This window comes from Emys orbicularis, chromosome 11 (genome assembly GCF_028017835.1).
Source record: "Emys orbicularis isolate rEmyOrb1 chromosome 11, rEmyOrb1.hap1, whole genome shotgun sequence".
NCBI lineage: Eukaryota > Metazoa > Chordata > Testudines > Emydidae > Emys > Emys orbicularis.
This window is the reverse complement of record NC_088693.1, coordinates 49,080,666-49,107,347: the sequence shown is the minus strand read 5'-3', so window position 1 is coordinate 49,107,347 and position 26,682 is coordinate 49,080,666. Positions and strand designations below refer to the sequence as shown.

At 38.6% G+C, this 26,682-nt stretch overlaps 1 protein-coding gene across 1 annotated transcript; it reads right to left on the bottom strand.

The window, feature by feature from the left end:
- Window positions 1-7,703: 7,703 nt before the first annotated feature.
- Window positions 7,704-26,682, bottom strand: ZC3H15 (zinc finger CCCH-type containing 15). Its single transcript, XM_065413166.1, has 10 exons — window positions 26,535-26,682; window positions 22,133-22,234; window positions 17,870-17,981; window positions 15,879-16,031; window positions 14,536-14,627; window positions 12,933-13,115; window positions 11,922-12,068; window positions 11,647-11,748; window positions 11,233-11,359; window positions 7,704-9,005 (listed from the first exon to the last, which is right to left on the bottom strand). Exons 1-10 carry the CDS (start codon window positions 26,610-26,612, stop codon window positions 8,815-8,817), a joined length of 1,287 nt encoding a protein of 428 aa, XP_065269238.1. The 5' UTR covers window positions 26,613-26,682; the 3' UTR covers window positions 7,704-8,814.

Sequence of the window (26,682 nt, the reverse complement as noted above, 5' to 3'; positions counted from 1 at the left end):
TTTTTTGTTTTTTTAAAGAATTAATAAAGATTTTTTTTTCTCCATTAGAGAAACAGCGGGGAAGGTTGACAGGCCTAGGGCAGGCTCCCTACCTGGCTACTGAGCTCCATGGCTGCCTCCGCTCCGCCCCAAGCCCCGGTTCTGCAGCTCCAATTGGCTGGGAACTGTGGCCAATGGGAGTTGTGGGGGCAGTGCCTGCCGGCAGAGGCAGCACATGAAGCTAGGAGCTGAGGGAGGGGAGCCCCCCACCCAGGTAAGCACTGCCCCACACCTCAATCCCCAGGCCTGAGCCCTCTCACACTCAAACTCCTGCTGTTGGGGGGTGGGGGGACTCGGGCGGCTCCAGGGCCAGGCACATCAGCTGCTGCAGAAGTCATGGAGAGTCACGGAATCCGTGACTTCCATGAGCTCCGTGACAAACAAGGAGCCTTATTTATGATGATCAGTGTGACATAAGCTTTCATCAGAGACTTACATGGCATTCTTTGGCAGACTTCTATGTAGATATCAGATCCAGGGGATTCCTGAAACCCTTACCTCTATTCCCTCTTGGTCACACACATATCCTAGCTCATCTTGTCACCTCGAACATCCCCCGCTCCTCCCTCAGTATCTCACGTATCTCTCCTGATGACTCCTGTTTCTCTGTTGTCCATCTTCATACAGCCCTACATCCTGACCGTCTGTCCGGGCCAGTAATAATACAAAGGAGCCTAGAGAGATTAGCAGCTTGGGACAATACACAACATGAGATGAAATTTAGAAAATATAAGATACTACTTCGGGGGAAATAATTTGAAACATACATAATTCAGTGTTAGTAGGAAACTTTGGAAGCAGTAATATTAATTACCGAATATTCTGTTATCAGCCATAAAGAAATAAGATTCCCCTTCCATGCAGCCAAAGTGTATATGCATATGAAATAAGAAAGGGCTTGATGCTGGAAGTTCTCCAGACATGGAAATCTACTGAAGTCAGTGGAAGGTCTGGAGGCTTTCTGGATTATGCCCTTTCTTATTTCTTTTGGTGCATAAAAGTATATCCACTAACTGGCATCACAACTGTTTTCCACTACACGGATATCTTATATATATATATATATATATAAAATCACCTTTCCCTGTGTTTTCTGACTGCATACAACACACCTCTGCTGCATCCTTCTGACTTGAGGCCTCTGATCCTTCAAAGTGTGATCTCTTAATTATACACCAGACAGAGTAATAAAAGTTTAATACACATCGATATGGTTATCCATTGTGTAATGATTGCATATTGCTTAGCATGTATAGATATAGCCAAAAGGGCAAGTACAACTAGCTGACTTTCAAATGCAGCAGTTATTCAAACTAGTCAATGTAAATTAGAGAATTGTCTGAAAAACAAAATACAAGTTTTCTATGGGAATGCTGTATAAGAGTGACAGTTTTGAAAATTACAGCCATTCCTGATTAGACACTCAAGGCTGCATTGCCCTACATTTGTTTGGACTGGAATCTTGGGGTTTCAAAGGAGAGCTGCCCTTGTTTAGGTACACCCCTGTGTCCTGGCCATGAGACATGTGAGGCTGATGGAAAACATGGGAGGACTGGTAATGTGATTCAGAGTCTTTCATGTAGATACAAGTTGTTACACATGGCTGCTTGATGGCCTTCGATCCACTCTTTATGGACAAGTGGCCAGGGCTTAAAGAAACCCACAAAACTGACCCCCTCAGTGGCAGAAGAAAAGCCAAGAATTAAACAGGCATGGAGAGGAAACAAAACTGCTATTCCCACATGGCTGGTTCCTCCAGAGAAAGGTTGAGGCAGATGACTGGAGCAGTGAGAGGGAAAGATTGCACTGCACCTGCCTGCAGCACTCCCGTTCAGAGGATACAAAGAGGACTTCAATCTTCTGAGCTGTCTCTAAGGGCTCAATTCACTCCATTATAAAAAGACTGGTGTAGTAAATGCAGTTTCACAATTTCTAGTGTTCAGGGAATGGCAGAATGGTTTGGCTGAGATTCCAAAATGACCACAAGCGATAACAACAGTAGGTAGGTTGTATATAGTGCTTTGCATTAGTAGATTTCAAAGCGCTCTAAAAAGTTCAGTATCATTATCCCCATTTTACAGATGGGGAAACAGAGGCACAGAGAGAGGACGTGACTTGCACAAGGGAACGCAGCAGGCCAATGGCAGGGCTGGAAAGAGAACTTTTGTCTTCCAAGTCTCAGTCCAGTGCTCTAGCCACTTGGCCTCACTGCCTCTCACTACCTTGATATGCACTGAAACTGATGGAAGGGGTCATTAAAATGTCTATACAGTTTTATTTCAGTAGATCCATGGAGCCTCTGCATAATCTGTTATTTTTAGAACACATGTACCAGAACCATCTGATGTACAAGGGAATCAGATTTTCTCACTGGGTCTTGCTTTGGGCTCTCTCACACTTTTTGCTGTAATCTTCTTATTCTGCTGTAGTTTGTTCTTTTTCTCTTCCCTTTTAGAATGCCTCTGGTTCTTTTTCCCTCCTTGCTGTAGAAGATTGAAATGAAAGTGCGGTAGAATGAGCAGACATTTCATTCTTTTGTTTCATTCTACCTTTTGTTTTTCATGCTCTCATTTCTTTTCTAACGATTTCCCTGGAGTTACCCTGATTTATACCCGATGAGGTTCTGGTCCATTGTTCTCATCAAAATATAAGGCACATATGTGATACATGGGGTGTGAAAAATAACGGAGGCTGTTTGTTCTTGACTTGTTATAGCTTCTGATAGTAGCAAGATGCATCTTTAAACAAAGGCAGTCTGAAAACGCTAGACAAAATTTCACTGATCCTCACTAAACTGTTACTCAGTTGCAACATGCCCCACTGAGGCACAAAGCAACTATCTCGTCGTTATTTCTGCGTGACTCTGGTTGGAAGAATTTTGTCATCTCTTTCTCCTTAAGTGGCTTTAATTAACCATGTCCCAATGTACATACTTGCAATGCTGTATTTTATAAGAATTTGCATTTATAATGTAGCTATTCATTTTATACCTTGCCTCTGTGCCCTGCTGGACTAAACACAAATAAAATGGTGCTATTGATGATTCATTGAATAGAATAGATAATTTTTCTCATCACTAGGAATAATAGTCAATAGTTCCTTTAGTATGAGCATATCAGGGCCATAATATCCTAAATGAATAAAGCAGCAAAGGCTGCTCTCTCTAAAGGACAACAGAGCATCTATTGAAGTTGATCAGTTGAAGAGAGACAAGAAAAAGCTAGTCACTGTCTTGCATTTGTATATGGGAGCTGAAGGGAAGGGGCAGGCAATTTGCATATACAACCACTGAAAGGTCTCTCTAAATCACTTTTGTGCCTTGTAAAACACACTGTACAGAACTACGGGCAAGGGCTACCTACACCTTTGTACAGGGCTTAGAGCACTGGGCCCCATTCTTGGTGGGTCCCTAGGCACTTCCATAACAAAGATTGTTAACTGACAAAGCTACAAGCATGCTTGAAGGATTAGGGTCCTGACAAGATCAAGATATTGATAGTTTTATCTAGTTACTCTAGTTTGTATTAAATTAAAATGAAATTATAACAATGTAAGAATAAATGAAATTCTCTGGTGCTGCCTCCCTCCCAGGCACTTGTTAGACTTGTTTTTTTTACTAAACACCATTTTTCTTTCTAACCCCTTTGGTCATTCTTAGACCCATCATTCTTCCCACCATCTTCCTTTTTTTTTGTCTCTCCTAACACTGGCAACTATGAATAAAGAAACATACTACAGAAAAAGAAATGAGATTTGTTATTACTGTGTAAGCTAAAGCATTTAAGAAAGGGACATGGATCTTCCCAAGTTTAAAGCTATAGTGATTTTGGGGCATTAGGGGAAGGCAAGGATCTGAACTTGTGAATTTCCTGGTTTGTGCACTTAAAATGATCACTTCTAATATTTCACTAATAGCTCAAGATAGGCATAGCAGCTGTAGGCATAGAAGAAGTACAGAACACGTGGCTAAGAGTGTGTTTCCAAACACATTGGTTACAAGGTAATAATTAAGCTTAGAAACAAAAACTTGAATACATTGTACAGGCTTAGCTACGTTTAAGAAATTGGAACAAAGAAATAATAGAGCTACTGTAGTAGAAAGAAACTGTCATTCTAGCTCCTCTTGACCTTTGGTTTTGTTTTCTCGCTACTTTAACTGAATATCTGCATATTTAAGCAAGTTATAGTTCCTACTGCTGACTTGGATACTATAATGTTCTGTTCTGCAACTTTTGGGAAGTGACTTCAGTCACACACAACAGAAGAGCCAAGAAACAATTGAACCTTCATTATCTGAACTAGTTTTATTACATGGAATGTGAAAAAAGCTGTGTCTTCACTGTATGTTAGTGTGTATAAGGATTTTAAAAACAAACAAAATACAGCAGCTATCGATGAACAGACGTAGGGCCTGGAGGAGAGGTGAAAAGAGGAAAAGAATCTATAACCTAATCAGTGAGCCTTTTTTGCCAGAAAAGCATGTTTCCTGAACTAGAAAAAATGAAGAGTCCCTTCCACTGAATTAATACACTATCTATGGCAGATTAGAGGAAGGGAAACTACTTTTTATTCACGTTAGATACAACAAATGTATATAACGTGTATCTGAGTTCAGTGAATTGCATAAAGGCAATGTTTCAGGTAACTCATTTCATTCAAGCAGGACCTTGTCCCTCACTTTACTGTAACTGACTTTAATGTGAGATTATTCAACTCATCACAGAGAAATTAACACCACAGAAACAAGAACAAAAGCCTCAACTTGGCAGTAGTAAGAAAAATATCTGTGCACGAAATCACAGATTCAGGTGCACCCACTTGTATTACATCAATGTTCATTTGCAAAAGCACAGATATAGTTTCCAGAACTCATTCAGACAAAGAATGCACTCGTTTTTAATTTAGCACACAGACTGGAATAAGTACTTGTCATACTGCTTGATTTCCTGGAATTTGAGCTTTGTACAAGACACGGGACTGGAAAATATTTTAAAAATAGATTATGTTTAAGCCGATCTTCAAATGACAGAAGTACAGAAATGCCTTGAATTTAAAGTAGCACATTTCTGCGTTCATTTCTTAAATTTTTCTTCAAAGCTGAAAGTATGCTGAACCACCACCCAAGTTTAAGGATTTTCTTTAAAGCTAAAGGCTGTCATACTGCTTGCTACTGTTAGAAAACAAGACAGGGCAAAAGAGCTGAGCAACAGAGGACACTGTAGAATTGGCAAAGAAGAAAGGACACAGATGAGGGCAGTGAATGACAATATTTTCTGGCCCTGGGGAATTATTTGAGGTGCTGAGCACATGCAGCTCTTATAGTTTTGAACTGAAGCTGTGGGTACGCTGCACTGTTGAAAGTCAGGCCCCAAAGCGCTCAGTTTTTAAATGAAATACATACTACTTAAAATGTACAGAACTAGAGAGTATTTTAATTGTACTATAACATCTTTTCATTGAACACTTTACTCTCCTCTTCCCCGACTTTTGAAATGATGCTGGTGTGGCTACTAGCATTTGTTTAGGCACCTCATCCCTTGGCCAGATGTGGTACTCTGGATTTTGTGGACCACAGAATTGTTACTTACCCCGTAGTTCATGAAACTTTGGAACACTACATTTAACACCCCAATTATTCACATTCTTGCAATCAGACTTGGTCGATGTTCTGATTGGGGGAGGGAAAAAAAGCAAAAGATTTTTGGCACAATTTCAAAGACACAATTTAACCCTTTTTAAACCACTGCAGTTATAGGAGTCAATACTGTGTGTGAGTATGTGTAACAGATGCCTGCCTGCAAGAAGGCACAAGAATTATCTTTCAATTGCCAAAAAGTGTCTTGGGCAGCTGATTACCAATATTGTGTTATTGTAGGGCACAAGTCACTGACTGGTGGCTACACCCTAACTTCTTCAGCTTCAGCACCAACTTCTAATGACCAAGCTAGCTGCAGGTTTAAGATCTCTTTAGAATTGCAGATTTTCTCAGGAAAAGCACTTTGCACAGCAACAGTGAGTATATATCTGTTAAAATCATCTGAACTCTCAAGTAACAGATTAACGTAATATTTTTATCCAGATATACACATTTTAATCCAGCATAAAGAAGCACAATTGCCCCTTTCTTTGTAGAAATACTGGTTTCACAATATACAGTCCTATACCTAACTAAAAAGGGAAACAAGGAAACTGGCTACACAAAGTGCTGTGGGTATTTGACAAGAAAAGTTGGAAAAAAATTTTTTTTTTTTCAGTTAGACATCCTTTGGAATTACCAGTGCTAAGAGTAGGTAAAAATTTTCAAGGAATATTTAAGTTCCTTCCCATTTCCCTCTTCCCCATACCCCACCCAATATTCCTTTTTTTAATACTTCAGTAGGGATTTTAAATCTCCTTTCCTCCCCAGTATACATATACATATCAGATGCTACAAGCCTCATCTTCATTTATTCATCTGCATATTAAAGAGGTTGTATGAGCAAAGAGGCTACCATATCACATAGAAGCCTGAAACATAGCTCAATAACTACACTGCTAAGAGATGTCATCCATAACATCAAGTGTTTGAGAATTACTAGAATATGTTACTGTTATAGACAAACTTAATCTTGCCAATAGTGTTACTGCACTGGCCAGGAAATGCACTGAAACTGCTGGCACCAAGGAACTGAGAAATAAAATGGGCAGATAAGAGAGAGACTTTTGGCTAGATTCCAAATCCAGTACTGATCTCTCTCCCTCTCACCTGACGCCTCACATCAAGGAATGATACAAAAGCTAACAACCATGCTAATGTTCATTGTGAAGGGGAGGGAGTCACACTAATATAGAATATTTTAACCACCACATTTAAGTAGGAAAAATTACAGGCCTAAAAGTCATTTATATATATAAAATATGAACAGAAATAGGAAGATCTTTCAACAGACTGATAAATGATTAAGCCACTTTTTTAACCCAACTTAAAACAAATATTTTGAAAGTTATGTATTGTCATTCATTCAAAATGGGAGCTGCATTCTCAGTGTCCTGAGCTACATCAGACTGCTGGCAGTGCTGCTTATGTGTGGTCATGTCAGGGAGGTGGGGGGGAAGGGGGAGGGAAGCTTCTGACAATTAAATATTTAGTAAGAAAGTTCAGCTTTCACTGATCAGTGTTTTCCTTTAAATACTTACTTTTAGAAATCAGTTTCACTGGGCCTCTCTCTGTCTCTCAGATGCTATTTTCTGTTGCTAAGGGGAAAAAATGTCCCCCTCTCCCGCCCCCCCAAAGACAGATCCCAAAAAGGGCAAAAAATGTCTATGGCAGCTAATTTAGCAATGGCATTCCAGATGCAAGAGTTCATCTTAGCAACACCAGAAGTAACCCATTAAAGCTGATGTTACCACTTGGAAGACATTTGTGCAAACTCACCCATAGTACTACGGATCTTAATGTTCCTTGGAAAATAATTCTGAAGTCATTTGATGAGTAAATCAGTACACATTTTATAATTAATGCAACAGTATTGTTACTTGATTTTTAGTTCTGAAGCAAGGGTTTTTTGTAAGCTAAGGAGGTGGGGATAAATATTGGTTTTCCAGGAGACTATAAATTAGGAATCATTGGTATGGAGGCAATTTCTTTATTCACAGGACATGTAAACTTTATGTAAGCTTTACATTTAAAGCATCATATTGACCTATACCTAGGCCTGAAAATGCTGCCTTCTAGAGGTCAAAGACAATGCCCATCCCCAAGTTTTCCTTTGGAGATGCAGACAGTACTAATTATGTATTCTGGTTTATAATTTGTATAGTGCCAAACATATGCTAAGTGCTTTATAGACATATGAAGACAAGATCCCCCCGTGAAAAGCTGCTAATCTAGACAATGTACAAATATGACCAAGGGAAGAATAAGATGCGACAACAGGTGAGTGAACTGTCATATTAATTCTATTACGGTTTTATTGCAGGGAAAGATGAAAGATAATATGCAATTTAGAATTCTTCTGCATGAAGGTCTAGGGCTTGAAGGCTAACTGTAACTAGCCACTCCTTTAGCTGAAACCCACAAGTTTACTTCTGGATCACGACTAGAGGGAACATATTTACTCACTATATCATACAAAATATATTTTATTTACAATTTGTCACACACTGATGTAAAGAAAAGTCAACATAATGATTTTAAAGTTGACAGTCTTTATTTACAACCTTGTTGGCAAAAGGTGGAGGGAAAGTTTAAAACATTTTAAACAGAGGGCACCATAGCTGATGCTGTATCAATTCACGAATCCACATCTTTAGCATCCAGCTGAAGAAGTAAAGCATATCAATACCTACTGGAGCATGAACATCTGAATCTGTACCAGCTCCATTTAGAGTACATTGCTCAAATATTTTAGGCAGTTTCTAAATCAACTCAAAATTACTTATTAAAAAATGCAGTTCTGGTGAAAAGAATGTTCACTTTGACTGTATACTGCACCTGGTAGTAATAAATCCACTTAACTCAAGTTATGCTTCCTACTTTTAGTTGAAAATTACACCTCATTTTCTGCGATGACAGCTCTCAATTCAATTATTAACTACTCTGAATAGCTTACGATGAGGTGTAGTCAAGAGTGGAGTAAAGGAAACCGAAGGAAAGTACTTCTGATTTTTGATGTGCCCTCCAGAATCAGTTGGGGAAACCATAAACATCCTGTTTAAGAATTCTAGACGAAAAAATGATGTCGTCAGTTTTCACTTTGTAAGGTAGACTTCAATTTTCTTATTCGATTTGTTTGTTCATTCTTCTAAATCAAGAGTGTTTAATTCTTCTTCTAGTTCATCCAAGTCCTCTCCAGTAAAAAGATTTTCATCAACAGGAACTGCATCTATTACTCCATTTTCCTGTTCTCCTTCTGCCTCGTTTTCTTCTAAATCACTTTGCTCCCCATTCTCTATCCCACCTCCTGAAGCTTCACTTAATTTGTTATCTGAAAATAAAAAATTCTTACAATGTCTATTAATGTTACAAATTCTTAGTCACTCTCTCTCTCTCTCACACACACACACACACTCTCTCTCTCTCTCTCTCACCACCAACTAGGCTCCATGCTTGAAGAATATACACACCTATGTTTTGATGCAAAAATACTGCCATACGGCCATATTCAACTAAGACTTACGGCACCTACTAATGCAATTCATCCCACTGAACTCAATAGGACTACTTGTGTGCTTGTAGGACTGGGTTTTTAACAGTTACAAGTGAACACAGATGTGCATAAATGCAAAAGATTTTTACATCTCCTGTCCTCACCAACTGGTTCATAATATTAAGTTATTACTAGGGCTGCTGATTAATCGCAGTTAACTCACGTGAGTAACTCGCAGTTTTAAATTGCACTGTTAAACAACAGAATACCAATGGAAATTTATTAAATATTTTGGATGTTTTTCTACATTTTCATATATAGTGTATTCTGTGTTGTAATTGAAATCAAAGCATATATTTTTATTACAAATATTTGCGTTGTAAAAAGTGATAAAAAGAAATAGTATTTTTCAATTCACCTAATACAAGTACTGTAGTGCAATCTCTTTATCATGAAAGTTCAACTTACAAATGTAGAATTATGTACAAAAAAACCTGTACTCAAAAATAAAACAATGTAAAATTTCAGAGCCTGCAAGTCCACTCAGTCCTACTTCTTGTTCAGTCAATCGCTCAGACAAACAAGTTTGTTTACATTTCCAGGAGATAAATGCTGCCTGCTTCTTGTTTACAATCAGGGCTTTGGAGCAGAGGGCGGAGCAGCTCCGGAGCAGCGGAGCTGCAGGTTTTTGCCTGGAGCTGGAGCGGAGCTGGAGCACAGCTCCAAAGCCCTGTTTACAATGTCACCTGAAAGCGAGAACAGGCGTTCTCATGGCACTGTTGTAGCTGGCGTCGCAAGATATTTACATGCCAGATGCGCTCAAGTTTCATATATCCCTTCATGCTTCAACCACCATTCCAGGGGACATGCGTCCATGCTGATGACAGGTTCTGCTCAATAACAATCCAAAGCAATGTGGACCGATGCATGTTGATTTTCATTATCTGAATCAGATGCCACCAACAGAAAGTTGATTTTTTTTTTTTGGTGGTTCAGGTTCTGTAGTTTCTGCATTGGAATGTTGCTCTTTTAAGACTTCTGAAAACATGCTCCACACCTCATCCCTCTCAGATTTTGGAAGGCACTTCAGATTCTTAAACCTTGGGTCGAGTGCTGTAGCTATCTTTAGAAATCTCACAGTGGTACCTTCTTTGTGTTTTGTCAAATCTGCAGTGACAGCGTTCTTAAAATGAACATGTGCTGGGCCATTGTCTGAGACTGCTATATCATGAAATATATGGCAGAATGCAGGTAAAACAGAGCAGGAGACATACAATTGTCCCCCAAGGAGTTCAGTCACAAATTTAATTAATGCATTATTTTTTTAACGAGCGTTATCAGCATGGAAGCATGTCCTCTGGAATGGTGGCTGAAGCATGAAGGGGCATATGAATGTTTAGCATATCTGGCACGTAAATACCTTGCAATAAATAAATGGTAGTCTATTATTGTTTAACAGAGCGATTAATCACGATTAATTTTTTTAATTGCTTGACAGCCCTAGTTATTACTATTATTTAATGCTGTATTATAAGTCCAGAAAGGTCCAATCAGGATCAGGCTTTTATATGGTAGCTGCTGTACAAATATATAGTAAGATGAGTACTTGCCTTAAAAAGTTAGCTAACAAGTTTAAGGTAAACTTACAGATTTTGGAGTCATCATTCATTCACTTATTTACTAAAACAGGAAAGTGTAAAGAAAGGTGTTTCCTTTCCCAGTTTCAAGATGTAATTTTTAAATCACTTAAAAATTACAACAAATACTGTAGTAGAAATGACTGTAAATATTAACTAGAGGTCACAAAGCAAAGGGCATTTCTTCCATTAAAAAAATAATAATCTGCCTACAGCAATTCCTTTCCCCTATACTAGAAAATATTGTGTTCTGAAAATACAGAATAATGATATGTGAAGCAGCATTAAGATACTATGGCAATAAGCACTATACAAATCTATCAAACATTTCTTCAGAGCCTCTCTCTATTTGGGTATTGGAAAGACCTTTAACATTACTTCAATGTACTGTATCTGTTAATTTAGTTATGCCTAAACAGTGAACTTACCATCTTTTTCCACTGAAGTGTATGTGCTGAATCGCTCAAGACTAGCCACAGTAATACCAGTCTCATCTACATCCTTTGGGACATACAGGTTCAAGTCTACATCATTTATCCTCACAAGATCTTCAACCTGAAAAACAAAGGGTTTTTTTTGCATTAATCATTGTTTTCCTGCAACTGATTTGTTAATTTTACATTTGACATCAACTTTTCTTACTGCAAGTTTTATTTTGTTCGGTATAAGTAACAGCAAACTAAAAGGGGCACCTACTATTTAAGTACTAGCCAAGCTTCTCAAATTTAATCATAATTACTTTTTTTATGGAAGCCTATCAAAACCAAAAAGTTAGCCTCTAAATTTTAAACGGTAACAAGCAATATGAGGTAGTTAAAAAGAGTTAATACTTGCTTCTTTACCTCATCTTCACTTGATCCTTGAATGTAATTAGTGTCATCTGCTTCTTCATCATCGGCGTCAACCAACTCAGGACGGAACTCAAATACTTCACGTCCGCTGATCTATCCATGGGGAAGCAAGTAAGACATGTTCAAACAACACTAATTATTATCTGTACTGCAATTTAGAGAATAAAAGAAAATACACACGGCTTAATTTCAGGCCAGCTACCTCATTATAAAGTGTATTTCACTCTTTCCTCTTACAAGTAGTAGTATTTGAGTGGAGAACATACCACCAGTGCTTTGCCAGCTTTAAAATCTGCTTTCCTCCGTTCCATATCTTGTTCAGCCTTGTCAATCTTTTCTTGTCTTTTTCTTTTCTTCCATGCAAGAAAAGACTCTAGGGTGATTTTGGTAATGTTTGGTCCTAAGGCAGCACGCTGTACAATAAAGATATTAGCTTTAATCAATCTTTGTGAACACAATTATCTACAATACAATAGGTCAAGTTTTTCTTCACAAATTAAGAAACTGACTCTTAAAATCATTCCCTCTTAAGATTTTTCTGTACATTAGAGATACTTAATGAGATTTTTCTTTTGACTTACTTACTAATAATAAACATGCATTCATGCACTCAAATTTGAGATTGTTTGACTCATCAAAGAAAAGTTTAAATAGGCTACATCCAAATCTATTCTACTACTATAGGTAACCCGGCAATATTTAAGAAATGATGGTTATGTGCATCCTTAAAATATAAATGGTATGAACTAAAGCTGTCAATTTCAACGGGAACACTTGTCCTGGCTTTTGAAGAGATGTTATTAATAAAATTCCCAGGTTCCTTTTAAACAATAAGCAGAAACGCCACTAGATTTTTCTTCTGGTTTCAATCTTTTCTACTTCCTGATTTACACACAAAAACCCACACACAGAAACCCAGTCTTCAATAGTGCCTACTGTTCTCAGATGCTGCATTTCTGTACTACAAGTCAAAATTCTGACCTAAAACATTGCTGCCCTCTAGAGGTAAATATTCAGTTAAACTTTACTTTGCAATCTTATCTGGTGAATAAACTGGAGAAATTAACAGTTTCAAAAGAAAGACTTGATTATTTTCAAAGAATCACTAAGTATATTTCACTCTAACACCCAAATGGATACAAACATCAGTGAGTACCATTTTACTATGTTGCTAGAAGAGTATTTTGAACATGTATCTCTTTTCAGAGTACTTTGTTAAAAAATAATTAAACCATGTAATATTCAGGCTTGAATGACTGAGTTAGCTATTACCTTACCTCTCTTTCTATTAGATCTTCTAAAGAAACTTCATCTTCCTTTTCCTCCTTCTTTTTGTCTTTTTTTAGTACAAAGCCAGGAGGGAGAGCATGGCGGTACATACAGTTGTCTCCTCCACCAGGACAAACCCAAAACCAGCCATATTTGTTGTTTTCAATAGCATCAAGAAAATACTTGCAGACCTGTATTAAAAAACAGTGGTTATTACCCCTGAATCCTACTTTCTCCTCCCCAGCTACATACACTGGTAAAGTGAGTTTGTCACATTAACTCAGGAACAGTATTACAGCAATGGTCAGTAATTCACAGCTTGTCATATTACATTTCTGAGCTATCATTCAAACAGAAGTCCCAAGAAGAAATATTTTGAATGTATTTTGATTAAAGAACAATGGACAAAAGAGTAAAACTGATTAACTTATTTAAATAAAAAACTGCATTTAAAGTTTTCAGCAGCTTTTTCTGTTAAGGTTTTCCAAATTTGGGGAAACAGATGGCTCAAAGGAATGGTGATTGATTGTCTAGTGGTATAAATCCAGTGTCTCTGTGTAAAGCGAGTTGGTCAGGTCTATGTCCTGTTCTTCATTGAGAGGTATCCAAATTTAAAAAGAGGCTATGGTTTTGTATGTTTTTGACAGTCTCAAACTGATACATCAAGAATGTAATGAGAATGGAGACTGTACTCTACTACCCTTTCAACCTTGGAAGTTCTCCTTTCCAGGTCAAGTTTTTAAGCACACTGAAGGGACAGCATGCATTCTTGCTGCAGTCCTACACCCATCTGTAGATAGAACACTTCAGTTGCCAGAGCTGTGAATGTGGCAACTTTAACAAGCAATTTATTAATTTTACTATAGATCCCAAGCTGTTCTTTCACATTTCACTTCCAACTGTGTCATGAGTAATATTTAGTTATTGTGAATGGATAAAAATGTGGAATTAAAAGAGTGAAAAACACAAAGGTATAAAATATTAAAGATTTAAACTGATGCTAGTTAAGATACAAATTAAGGTCCCAATTTAAAATATCCCATAGTTTTGGAGCCCTAAGGACTAGAAAATACCTTCTAATTAGTGTTTTTTTTAGACTTAGCATTACAGAAAAGATTAAACTGTATGCACTGATAGGGCACTCATGGTTAGAATATTTCTTTGTTCCCATCTATAAATCTATTAGCATCTTAGGTTCACAATCAAAAAAGTAAGATGTGCAAGAGAATCAATCACATAAGTAATCCTATTGGCATATGTAACTATGAACACTTGAATCTTGAAAATGGGTAGTCAAATTACATCCAATAATGTACCAGGATTACTCTTCATACTGTTTATGAAATCATTTTTATCTTAGAAAAAGATGCTTCTCATACCCAAATATGCACATAAACTATATATTTATAACTATAAAAGAGCCTTGTTTATTTCAGAAATATGGCAAGATGATAGAATAATGCAAGTCAACCTTTATCCTCAAAATGTCTTTATAATAGTCAAATAAAGATTTCAAGATATTCTAGTAGAAAAATCCAATACCTTTCCAAATTTAATTATCTCTAATGATAGCTAATAACTACTGCTACTCAATTAAAGAAAAGGACATACTATTTGAGTTTTGGGTTTTTTCTTTTCCGCCTCACCATGCTTCTTGTTCACCACCTCTTCCAGCTTTTTCTCATCCCAATTATCCATTGTATCTAGATATAAATAGTAAAAAAGTTGGTTTCACTTACATCTCGAATTATAACTAAAATGCCAAACCTCACAATCAAACTGCTTTGGATTCTGCAGTTTAACTGCAGTAAAGGAAAAGCAATACTGTCAAGTTTAGGTTCTTAATTATGATTTAATAAAAAGGATTTTCAAAGCCTCACGTGCTTTTATTTAAATCAAAAATTCTTTGAGAGCATTTTAAGGAATTTACACCTCTTCCACCACATAAACTCATGTTCCCCCCCGCCCCCCCCAAAACCCCCATAGAATCTGAGATTCCATGTCTGTGTTGAGTGGATTGGGGGGAAAAAGAAGGAAACAAGGAACAGTAGGTGGGATGGTGCCCAGGAAGGAGGTGGGGGAAAATAGTTCAAATAAACACATGAGCAGGAGAAGAGAGGCTGACAGATATAAGTCAAGGCAGGAAGTTCTTTATCATCTTTGGTGATACACAAGAAGCAGCCATTAAAGAAAAGAAGCTGTGAAAGGTTGGAACACTAACAAGAACAATGAAATCATACGTGTGGTCCTGGTGCACCACTTCAGTGTGTCAAAAGGTTAAAACATTACCAAGCAGGAATGGCATACATTGTGTTAGTGCGTGACAACCACAAAAGAAAATTGACCTGTCTTAGTGTAGCTCTCTAACCCATGCTGAGCAAAAGTGCAAAGCCAAACAGCATTCTATTTTCAACTGATCGGTGCTGATGGAAAATGAAGCCACAGACAGAAGCTTCCCAAGCAACCTGAATTTAAAATACTGTTCATACACATTATACTACTACTACTACTAGCATATGTGCAAAAACCATAATAAGTTGCAGTTCATTTGCTTTTTCTAAAGCCTGGCTATCTTTAGAAGCAATTGGAAACTAAAAGGAGCCAATTCTATATGACTTGCCCCCCTCTATATTGTAAATACTCCACACCACCAGATTTTACGGACTGCTGCCCTGGAGCACATTGTCTTTATTATACTAATCCATCAAAATAGGGACTAGAAAAAATTCTCTTGTAGATATGAAGTTGAGTGATTTTTCTTTTTTAAGTCAGCTCAATATTATTTGTATTACCAACCACCTAGAAGTCCCAGCCATAGGCCACAACCTGATTGTGCTAGGCGTTGTACAAACAGAACAAGAAGACTATTCCTGCTCCAAAGAGCTTATGAACTTATTATTAGAACTTTGGCACCAGAAAAATATGTTGGCAGTTATTTTCCAGAAAGAATATACCTTTTTCAAGATCTTCATCTCTTGCATCAATGTAAACACTTCGTTTTTCACACTTTCTCTCCAAAGACAAATCATGAGAAAACTTGCACTTATCTCCTTTAGTGCACTGTCCTTGCTTGAAGAAAGCACAAACTACTGATTTGGGATCTGCACCTGTGTCATATGAAATTTAGTATTTTAGTACTGTTTCCAGGCAAAACATTTTAAGTCGCATTTAAAATTTGCCAATTGTTTTCAAAAAGCATTAACACAACATTTCAGTTTTTAAACATCAAACAGTGGAGCATGGAAATTCAAAGTTAATTTAAAAAAAAACTAGAAGTTATTCACAGTACAATCACCATCACTAACTTCTCTCAATCTCCCTCAATACCACTACCAAGCTGCTGTCTTTCATGTACTGTATGCTTCATACCTACTTTGTTGTTAGGTTTGTTTTAAATGTCCAAATTGAAAGGCATTTTGATATTTAAGAAAAACTGGCATCAATGTGTGGCTTAAGTAATGCATGTGACCTACTCTTAGCTTACTACAATAGGTACTAATTCAAGAATCAAATTCACTTTAAAACTATCAACTGGGTTAATCAAGTTTCTTGTACTTAATTCCTATATTGATTCATAAGGCATGATATTTTCAGTGGCAGCCATCTAGCTCCAGTGCAACATAGTTAATGGAACCCGATATAACATGAATTCGGATATAACACGGTAAAGCAGTGCTCCGGGAGGGGGGGGGGGGGAAGAGAGGGGGGCGCGCGGGCCTGAGCACTCCTGTGGATCAAAGCAAGTTTGATATAATGCAGTTTCACCTATAACGCGGTAAGATTTTTTGGCTCCCAAAGACAGCGTTATATCGAGGTAGAGGTGTATTTTCACAGGCACTGAACCACTGCTATGGGACGTATTACTATAGCAATGAAACTACTAGGATTTAGTCTTAATGAGGCAGTGATGTTGGGTGGGTGTCAGGCAAAAAAAAAAAAAAAAAGTTTGATTTGGCCAATGATCTGATCTGACACCTAAGGGCTAGTCTACCCTATACAGGCTCTGCTGATAGTTACATTGGCACATTACATTACAACTCTACTGGCAGATTCCCCTAGTCCAGGTGCAGTATATGCCAACATAAGAAGTTCTTCCTGATGGTATATTACCACCAGCTCCCCAAACAAAGTTAGCTATGTAAGCAGAAGCACTTGTTGGCATACCTGCATGTACACTGGGGTTAGGGCTGGCACAGATAGGTCAGCTAAGGGGTGTGATTTTTCTCACACACCTGACCGACACAGCTACGCTGAGAAAACTTTGTAGTATAGATCTAGCCTAAGACACAACAACCATGACTGTTTCCCCACTCTGTAAAATGGGGATAATGGTAATTTAAAGTGTTCCTTACTTACATAAATAAAATAATCAAACTGTTATACTTTTACAAAGAAAGAGACGCCACTGAACACTAAGGGGGAGGACACAGAGAACGAAAACTATATGCAAGGCCCACAACTGGCATAGAGCCTGTAGAACCAGTTCACTGCAGCCTCTGGCACAGGGACAGTTTCAGGGAAGGACAGTGCTAGAGTGAGTGCGCTACAGTCTAGCAATCTCCAGGGCAGAGAATTGGGGAACTGCAACTGGCTCTAACAGCCCTCCACCCCTGACTCTACTGTACCCAGTAAAAACTGGATGCAGCACAGAATCAGACTGCCAATGTTAATGAAGAAATCTCCATTGAAATCCGTACAGATTTCTGTACTCGGATCAATGACATTATGACCTCACAATGGTTTGCATTAAGAGGTCACATAATATAACCCTTCATATCCATTTTAGTTTTATTTGTTAACAGAATGGAATTATTAAAATAAAAAAGTTAGAACTGCTTGCTTATAGATAGGAAAACTGACATTTTAAATACTTTTTGAATGTGAACTACATAAAATACCAATAGAATTATCTACAAACTAAAATGTTACATTACTCTTAGTTTACCTTTACTAATTTTCTGGGCAGCAACTACAGGTTTGAAGAGTTCATTTAGTTCCTGTAATTCTTTCTTCTTATCATCTTTCTTTAATTTCTTGTCACCTTCAACTTGACCAGCCTATAATAATCCCAGATTAGAAGTAAAGGATATTTAGAACCATGAAATTACTCACAATCTGTACACTACAGCTTCAAAGATAATATAGCATGCAATATTAATTATATGTCATATAGAACGACAGTCACTGATTTAGGAGGTGTCAGCATTATTCTTTTCCTAATATTTCCTTGTATTAATGGCCAGGGTGCACTATCTAGCAAATGTTAGGAAGAGCTAAAATACATTTCAAACCGAAGAGAGGAAACACTTTACTTTACACTTTGAAGGACCCTTTTCTATTTTTGTTCCACATTTATGGAAGAGGAAATCAGGAAATAAGTGTCATTGCTGGCACAGGACAGCCATCTTCTAGCAAGACTCTAGCAAACACAAACTGTCACAGTAGAGGAATAACTGAATTAAAGATCCAGTGCCAACACTCAGCCCAGTTACTCTTGGCCAGGATCCAGAAAGGTAGAGACTCTACTATTAAAACCCTAAAATTTATGTTTTGTTCTTTCCTTTTATGTGCATCAGCAGCAGCTAGCCACGAAGTCTGGCTTTGAAAGTCATCTTATTCATTACATCACCTAGCCAATTTTTTATTTTATTGTGTGCAGTTCTTCAGCATTACAGTGTTCTGTTAATAACTGATGGTGTATATAGCAGGAAAGCTTAGTTTCATTTGAATTGTGTGTGAGGAAGAGACAATGAATAAAGTAGAAAGGGAAAACTATTTCTATGACTACAAGGGAGACATTGTGAACCTGCCTCCCCCTTCTAGTAGTTTAAAAATCAAGTCCCCTCATCATAAGTCACTGTTACTTAAGCTGGTAGGAAAAAAGACCTATACCCCAATACCTGGACCTGTGCAGAAGAACGAAGACATGGGAAAATAGCATGTACAATTAATTAGTTTTAGTACGCCTGACTCTCCTCCCAAAGTTGTTAATGAGACTTTATACCTAACTATTTAAGGATATAATTATGCTCTCATTATTATTAGCAGTAGTAAATATTTATATGATGATAGTGTATAATGGCCCAGTCAGAACTGAAGTCAATGGTAAACATTCATTTGAAAGAGTCATTCTCTTTTTTTCAATATATTGCCATTCAGGCTCCGCAGCCTGGATGCTACCAGTATACTACTACTTCCAGGCAGAGGCATAATTTGATGCAATGCAGAGTTAAAAGCAGGCTCCCCTCTTCCCTAAATGATGCAGGAGATATCTAACTTTCAAAATAGTTATGAAGGTAAATTGATCCTGGGCTAACAGTCAACCTAAAAAAGATGCCAAATTATCTTTACAATTTTGATTTCTAATGACATTCAATCTAGAAAAGCCTATTTCAATCCTACTTTGCATCTGATGGATGAAATGGCACCGCCACACTTGTCAACTACAATAAAAACCAATATGTTTAATGATTTACTCTTTGAAATTACACACTTATTAGAGTACCTTGGTTACACCTCTAGGATTAGAGCTGAAGTTGTTTCTTAGCTTGACAGCACTTCCATTTGTACCTCAAGACATGCCTGTCCTTGACTCTTGAGGGTTATTCACAGAGGTATGGCCTTGGGAGGTACAGCACTGTATTAGGATTAGATGTTGAAAGTTCTCTTTCCAGACTTCTAGGTTTCCTGGCTGTTTGGGGAGAAAAGTTTCAACATCTAATCCTAATACAATGATGTACCTCGCAAGTCCGTAAGACATACAAGGATATACCTTGCCCAGTTTCCATTTTTTGTTGAGAGAATTCTTCTCTATTGCGCACTGCTTTGTGAAAAAGCAGCAACTGAGTGAAATCAACATAAGTCTGGTCAGTTTTACAATTGCTATTCAGCCCTGGGCAGCTGTGAAACTGACATGAACCAAAAAAGAATTTCACAGGGCTCTAAAGATGATCCTAGCTAGCAACCTGTGCCTCATGCTGCAGAGGAAGACAAAAAACCCAAGGTGTCACAATCTGACCTGGGAAAAATTCCTTTCTGACCCCACGTAAAGCAATCAGCTAGACCCTGATCCTGTGAGTAAGACCCACCCAGACACCTGAGAAAAGAATTCTTGGTACCATCACATAGCACCGTACCTTCCCATGTATGTCCCATCTCTGGCAGTGGCCTAAAACCACAGAAATGTCTGGCTGGAAGGAACCTCGAGAGGTCAGGACCATTCCCCTGAGGCAGGACCATACCTAGCAGGTGTTTGTCCAACCTGTTCTTAAAAACCTCCAATTACCTCCCTTGGAAGCCTATTCCAGTGCTTAACGATCCTTACAGTTAGAAAGTTTTTCCTAATATCTAACCTAAATCTCTCCTGCTGGAGATTAAGCCCATTATTTCTTGTCCTACCTTCAGTGGACACTGAGAACAATTGATCAATATCCTCTTTATAACAACCCGTAACTTACTTGAAGCCTTATCAGGTCTTTTTTTCTCAAGACTAAATATACCCAGTTTTTTTTTTTTTAAACTCTTCCTCATAGGTCAGTTTTTTAAAACCTTTTATCATTTTTGTTGCTCTCCTCTCAACTCTCCAGTTTGTCTACATTTCTCAAAGTGTGACTCTCCCAACTGGACACAAAAGCTTCAGGTGGGGGAGTAACTCATCTGTAGTGAGTAGAGCGGGACAATTACATTCTGTGCCTTACTTAAAACACCCCTATTATTACATCCAGAATAATATTAGCCATCTTCACAATTGTACCACATTGATGCCTCATATTCAATTTGTGATCCACTATTACTGCCACACATTTGCTACTTAACCTCCACTGCCTAGCCAGTATTACTGCCTAGCCACCTCTGATGCTTCAGCCCTTAGAATGGAACGGAGGGAAAAGAGTGCCTTCCTGACCCCTATCGGTAAAAAAGGGCCACTTAGTTTCACTTTTGTTTATAATTAGGTGGTAGTTATTTATCTTCAGGTTTTCACACACTAGCGCAATAATACAATGTTTGGATTAAAAGCATTCCATAGGAATGTTTGCTAATCCTGTTACCACTGGAAAGCTTTTTAAATATGGAAACATCTTCACTAGTTGAAAGGTTTTATAAAAAATGTATATTAAAATTTTTTCTAGATTTGGAACTATGTTATCCTTTAACTAGATCGGGGTCGACAACCTTTCAGAAGTGGTGTGCCGAGTCTTCATTTATTCACTCTAATTTAAGGTTTCGCGTGCCGGTAATACATTTTAACGTTTTTAGAAGGTCTCTCTCTATGTCTATATTTATATAACTAAACTATTGTTGTATGTAAAGTAAACAAGGTTTTTAAAATGTTTAAGAAGCTTCATTTAAAATTAAATTAAAATGCAGATCTTATCAGTTTAGTGCAGTGGTTCTTAACCTCGGGTGCATGCACCCCCTGGGGGTGCGAGATGCCCTTTCTGGGGGTACGAGACATGCGAGATTTTTTTAGAAGGTAAATCATCGAAAACACAAATTAAGCACAGGCACATAAGTACAACTACTTTGTTTCATAAAACCTATGTATTTATTAACATTATACATGTTTTAATGATTACTGTAATATACAAACAAAGTTTTTAAGTTTTCAAGTTTTTAATCTAATTGTAGTGTAATTTTTGATAAGGGCTGCAGAGTGCTGGGACCAGGCCAGGAGCAGAGCCCTGGGCTGGCTGCCAGTACCCCAGGTCGGCAGGAAGGCTGAGCAGGGCCGGAGGCCTGGACCCCGGCTGGTAGGGGGCCAGGCGGCTGGAACCCCAGACCAGCAGCAAGGTGAGCGGGGCCAGAGGCTGGTATCTCAGGCCGGCAGCAGGCTGGCAAGGGGCCGACGGCCGGAACCCCGGCTGGCAAGGGGCCGGTGGCCGGAACCCCAGACTGGAAGTGGGCTGAGTCGCTCAGCCGCTGCCGGCCGGGGGTCTGTAAAAATCATCTCGCGTGCCGCTTTTGGCATGCGTGCTGCAGACTGTCGACTCCTTAACTAGATAAACATTAACTTAACAATAATGACAAAGAGAATTAGTGTCTGACAATTAAATGGCTATTATTTTTAAAATAAATCTAAACCAACTGAATAAATTCAAATTGTGCTAGCAAAAATACATTAGGTAAATAATAAATCTTACCTCAACAACATCTCAGTCTATATGAGACATTATGATTGATAAGAGATAATTACAGATTAAGTGCTTACCTGTCTTGGATTTTGTTGACCAAATTTAACTTGATGAGTCACAGCCTTGATAAACTTCTGCTGTTTTGCTCCTTTCTTATTCTTTAGACCAAATGTTTTGTCCTAAATTAGAAGAGATTTGTATAAGTGATGCTTCAGCTACTGGACAGTTTTATGAAAAGTTCAATTTAAGTTACAACAAAAATTTACTGTTCCTTTCAACTTATCAATACCATTCCCACCCTTGATTTCCCCAAAGCTACTTTGATCTGAGGAACAGAATGGGCAATATTTAGTCTTGAATTGGGCAAAGATTGAAGGTCTCATATCAAATTAAACACTAGCTCTTAAATTAAAATAGATTTTTTTCAGTTTAAACAAGCCATGTTATTCTCAAAGGTAACATACAGCATTCAGCAATTACAGTTAATTCTTTGTTAGTCAAGAAAGAGCAAGAAGAGTATTTAAAGATTTAATTAAAACAAATTAAAAAACCCTATGGTTGTAACTTCCAGTTCAATAAGTGTTATTAATTTTTGAATGATGTAATCTGGTCTATATTTAAATATAGAAGGCCTGCATGGAGACAGCATTAAAAGAATTAAAAAAAAAAAAAAAAAAAAAAACGATAAAATAAAGATACCTCAACAAGGATTTGGTAAATTAAATAATCTATCTTGATAATATATGTCAATCTCAACTGGCAGTTATGAATGACTGAACCAATAACATGATGTAGCAATAGTAAAATGAACAGAATAAAATCTTACATTCCATCTGTCAGGCTCAGTTTACCATGTGAGTTGCATGTCATTTTGAGACTCAGCTCCAAAACAACTCGTAATCCTTTATTTTCCCTTTGGAGATTTCTGTAGTAACTAGAGTCAACTTTACAAATCTGTAAAACCTATAGGGCTTTTTATTTAAAAAGAGGTTACCTTGCATTACGCACACCTTTAACTTTGACTTGTGGAACAATATTATTCCCAAGTTCAATGTGTAACACAAAATAAAGAAAGACGTTGTCTATTCCAGTGGTTCTCAATCCACAGGCCACTTGCGGCCCAATCAGCACACAGCTGCGACCCATGTGACATCCTCAGGGCCATACATGTGTTATATATATATAGTGTGGAGGCGGCCCACATAACACATAGAGAGCTGCATATATGGCCCACAATGTTCACAAGATTGAGGAACACTGATCTATTCTATTGAGAATGATATAACAGAAAATAGACTAGAAGGGTACTTAAAACACAATACTTTCTGGGAACACCAGTTTCAAGTTCTGGGCAGCAGAAAAAGGCTTCTCAGTTAAATGCACTAAGCTATGGAAAAGATAGGAACTACATATATGACCTTAAAATGGACTTGGAGATTCTGCTTTTTTTTTTTTTTGGGGGTGAATGCCATTCCATGGCATTTTTGTAAGTGCAACAGTTGCCCTAGGGTGTCCAGCCAAAAGCATTTCCCCCTTACTGCTGTTTTCTGTTATGGCAAGGTGTGCTTGTCACTTGCCTCCCCCAGAGGTGCTGAACCAAAGGGTCCTCCAAATTAAGTCATAATGTCTTCAATTTATCTGAATATTTGTGCCCCAAAATTTTGTAAAACAGTAAAACATCCATATAATCCTTTCTTGTCCTGCATTCTTTTAACAGTTTTCTTTACCATTGCTGTAGTTCCTCTCCTCACCCATCTTCCCTATGTGACCACTGTAAGATACCATTAAAGTAGTATTTCACAAAGTTTCATACTGTTGAAGAAAAGGCACCTGCTTTCTGTGTGTTCAATCCAAAAAGTTGCTGAGTATCCCCCCATTCCATGGCAAAAAGTGTCTGCTCACGCTCCTCTGCAGCAATTTGTCTCCCTACATTTCCAGTTTGTTTATGGAAGGCAGATCTTCTATCTTAGTTCCAAATTTTATATAAAACCTGACAACTCCCTTTACACTCCTATCTGCGGCAATGTATTTTTCTGTGATTGCAACCTCTATTTAAAGCCTAACTTTGCCTTTGATTTAATTCTATTTATTAGAAGCAGAAAAATATTTTATTGCTAGTCACTGGAATAAAAAAAAGTCACCCAATGATAACATCTTGGTTAACACAATTTGGGAAATGTTAATAGAGGAAAAACACCTAGCAAAATAACAAAAAAATAAATAAATTAGAAACTGGTTACTTTTTATTGAAAACACTAAAAAATAGTTCCAGCACTCAAGCTCACAAAGTTTTACATACTAATTAACCATCAATAATAATAATGGATTAGTGAGTTTTCAGTGTATATTTTTAATAATTTGTTGCTTTGCAATGAATGTATAGCTTTTAAATACAACAAATATAAGGCCTGATCTACACTAGAAAGTTAGGTTGACGTAAAGCAGCTTATGTTGATCTAACTCTGTAAGCGTCTACACTAAAACGTCACTCCCACCGATGTAAGTCACCCACTACGTCAACTTAGGCCATGTCTACACTAGCACTTATGGGGCAAAACTTTTGTCACTCAGGGTGTAAAAAAACCAAACACAGCCCTGAGCATTGTGTGCACAGTGCTACGTCAACGGGAGATGCTCTCCCGCCAACATAAAACCAGCTCAACGAACAATGGTAGCTATTATGTTCTCTCCTGTTGGCATAACGCGACTACCCAAGCACTCTTGCAGTGGTACAGCTGTGTAGACACTGCGTTACTTACATCGTCTATTGGCTGTCAGCCCCACATGGGCTTGACAGCTGGGGCTTCCCAGTGGTGGGGCTCCAGCTGTCAGCCCTGCGGTGGGGGGTTCCAGTTGTCAGTGCCCTCAAAGTGCTCCTGGTATGGAGTATGGATGTTGACTTAACTTACGTCGATTTAATTTTGTAGTGTAGACATGCCCTAAGTTATGAAAAAAGAAGACTGATTCACATGTGGCATTACTGCCTCATTTTATATAACGAATGTCCCTTAAATACACCATTACTTTACATGTACTATCATGTTTGTGATCTCATCTGAAATGTCAAAGATAACTTATCTGTTTTTTCAACTACAAAATAAGAGTCTTTGTGGACTAGAACTCTCCTATAACTGAGTTCAGCCAGAACATTACTAATTCAGCAATCAACACTCCAAGATAATGATTAAAATCTAAAGCAGTTTAAGGAGTGTAATAAAAAAGAACAATTATTTTAGGGTAGTTTGTAGCATTATATTTAAAAGGAAATTGTTAAGATATCTAGGTCCCAAATCTAACGTACCTGACTGATCTCACTCAGTTTGCTTAGATATTTAATTTTTTATTTACACTCTTTCCTCCACCCCAAAAAGTCATATTTTCAGCATTTCAGAAGATATTCACTCACAAGGAATCCCAATGACAAATAAGCCTGTATAATGTTACAGGTTTTATTAAATAAAATTATAAACACTGACATTTCTTAACAGTCAAGAATAGTTTTATGAATGACAAACATTGTTAGAGGACCAACAGAGCACAGAAGGTTACTACCTGATAATCTTTAATGTATTCAGCCTAGATTTGCTAAACAAGTATTTACCCACGCCATCAGCTGACATTATGCCCTGACACAAGAGACCATAGGCCAAGTTTTGCACTGAGATCCACATACAGAGTGATTTGATTTGACTGGCATTGCAGACATACATCTGAAAGAGCTGAGCCCTGCAAGCTTTCCAACACTTGTGCTCTAATGTGTCAGAATAAAAACTTTGACCAACCCATCTTCAGGCTGAAAATAACCGACCCTGGTCTATTTACGGGATCCAATGAAAAGAGCAGTTAAAGGGCCACGGAGAAGCAAGCAATGCGTTAACAGATGCGGCTGGTGCCTTGGGAGAGGAAGGGCGGCGGAGTCCCTTCAGAGGCGCCTCCATACCTGGTGGCAGCTTCTACACTTTTGTTTTTAAGCTTGTTGATTTAAAAACATTTTCATAAAGTTGTTTCAACCGAAGTGGCCGCCCGGTAGCCATTTCCCCAGGGGGAGGAGAGGAAAGAGGGAGATCAGCTCCGTTTCTAAGGCAATCTAAGGTTGTTGGTTTAAGGCTCCCCCAGAGGACATGGGATCAAGAAAGGGCCCTAGACGCATCCCGGGAAGGGCGAGGGGAAGGACAGGGAGCTGGCGGGGGGCAGAGAGGGGGAAGGAGAGGGGTGATGGGGGCTGGATCGGGGCCGAGGAGCAGGGACGGGACTACGGGATGCGGTGGGTAGCAGGGACCGGCAGGAAAGGGGCCGGACGGAATACGGAGGCGACGCGGGGACACACCAGAGGCGTGACGTGCGAGAGACGGTTACGGCCTCCCTGTTCCCCCTCCCTGAGCTACTCCCCCTCGCCCCATCGCGACCGTGAGGCGGCTCAGAGGGCCTGGCCACCCCGGCTCCTCCCGCCGCCGCCTCTTCCCGGCGCCCCCTCCTCACCTCGATGATCTTCTCCTTCTTTTTCTGGTCCGCCTTCTTATTGGGCCCCGCCGCAGGCGGCGGTTTCTTGGGGGGCATCTCGGGGAAGGGGGGCGGGCCCCTGTCCGCGCTCGCTCGGGTCCTCTCAGCGCCGCGGCCGGAAAGCGCG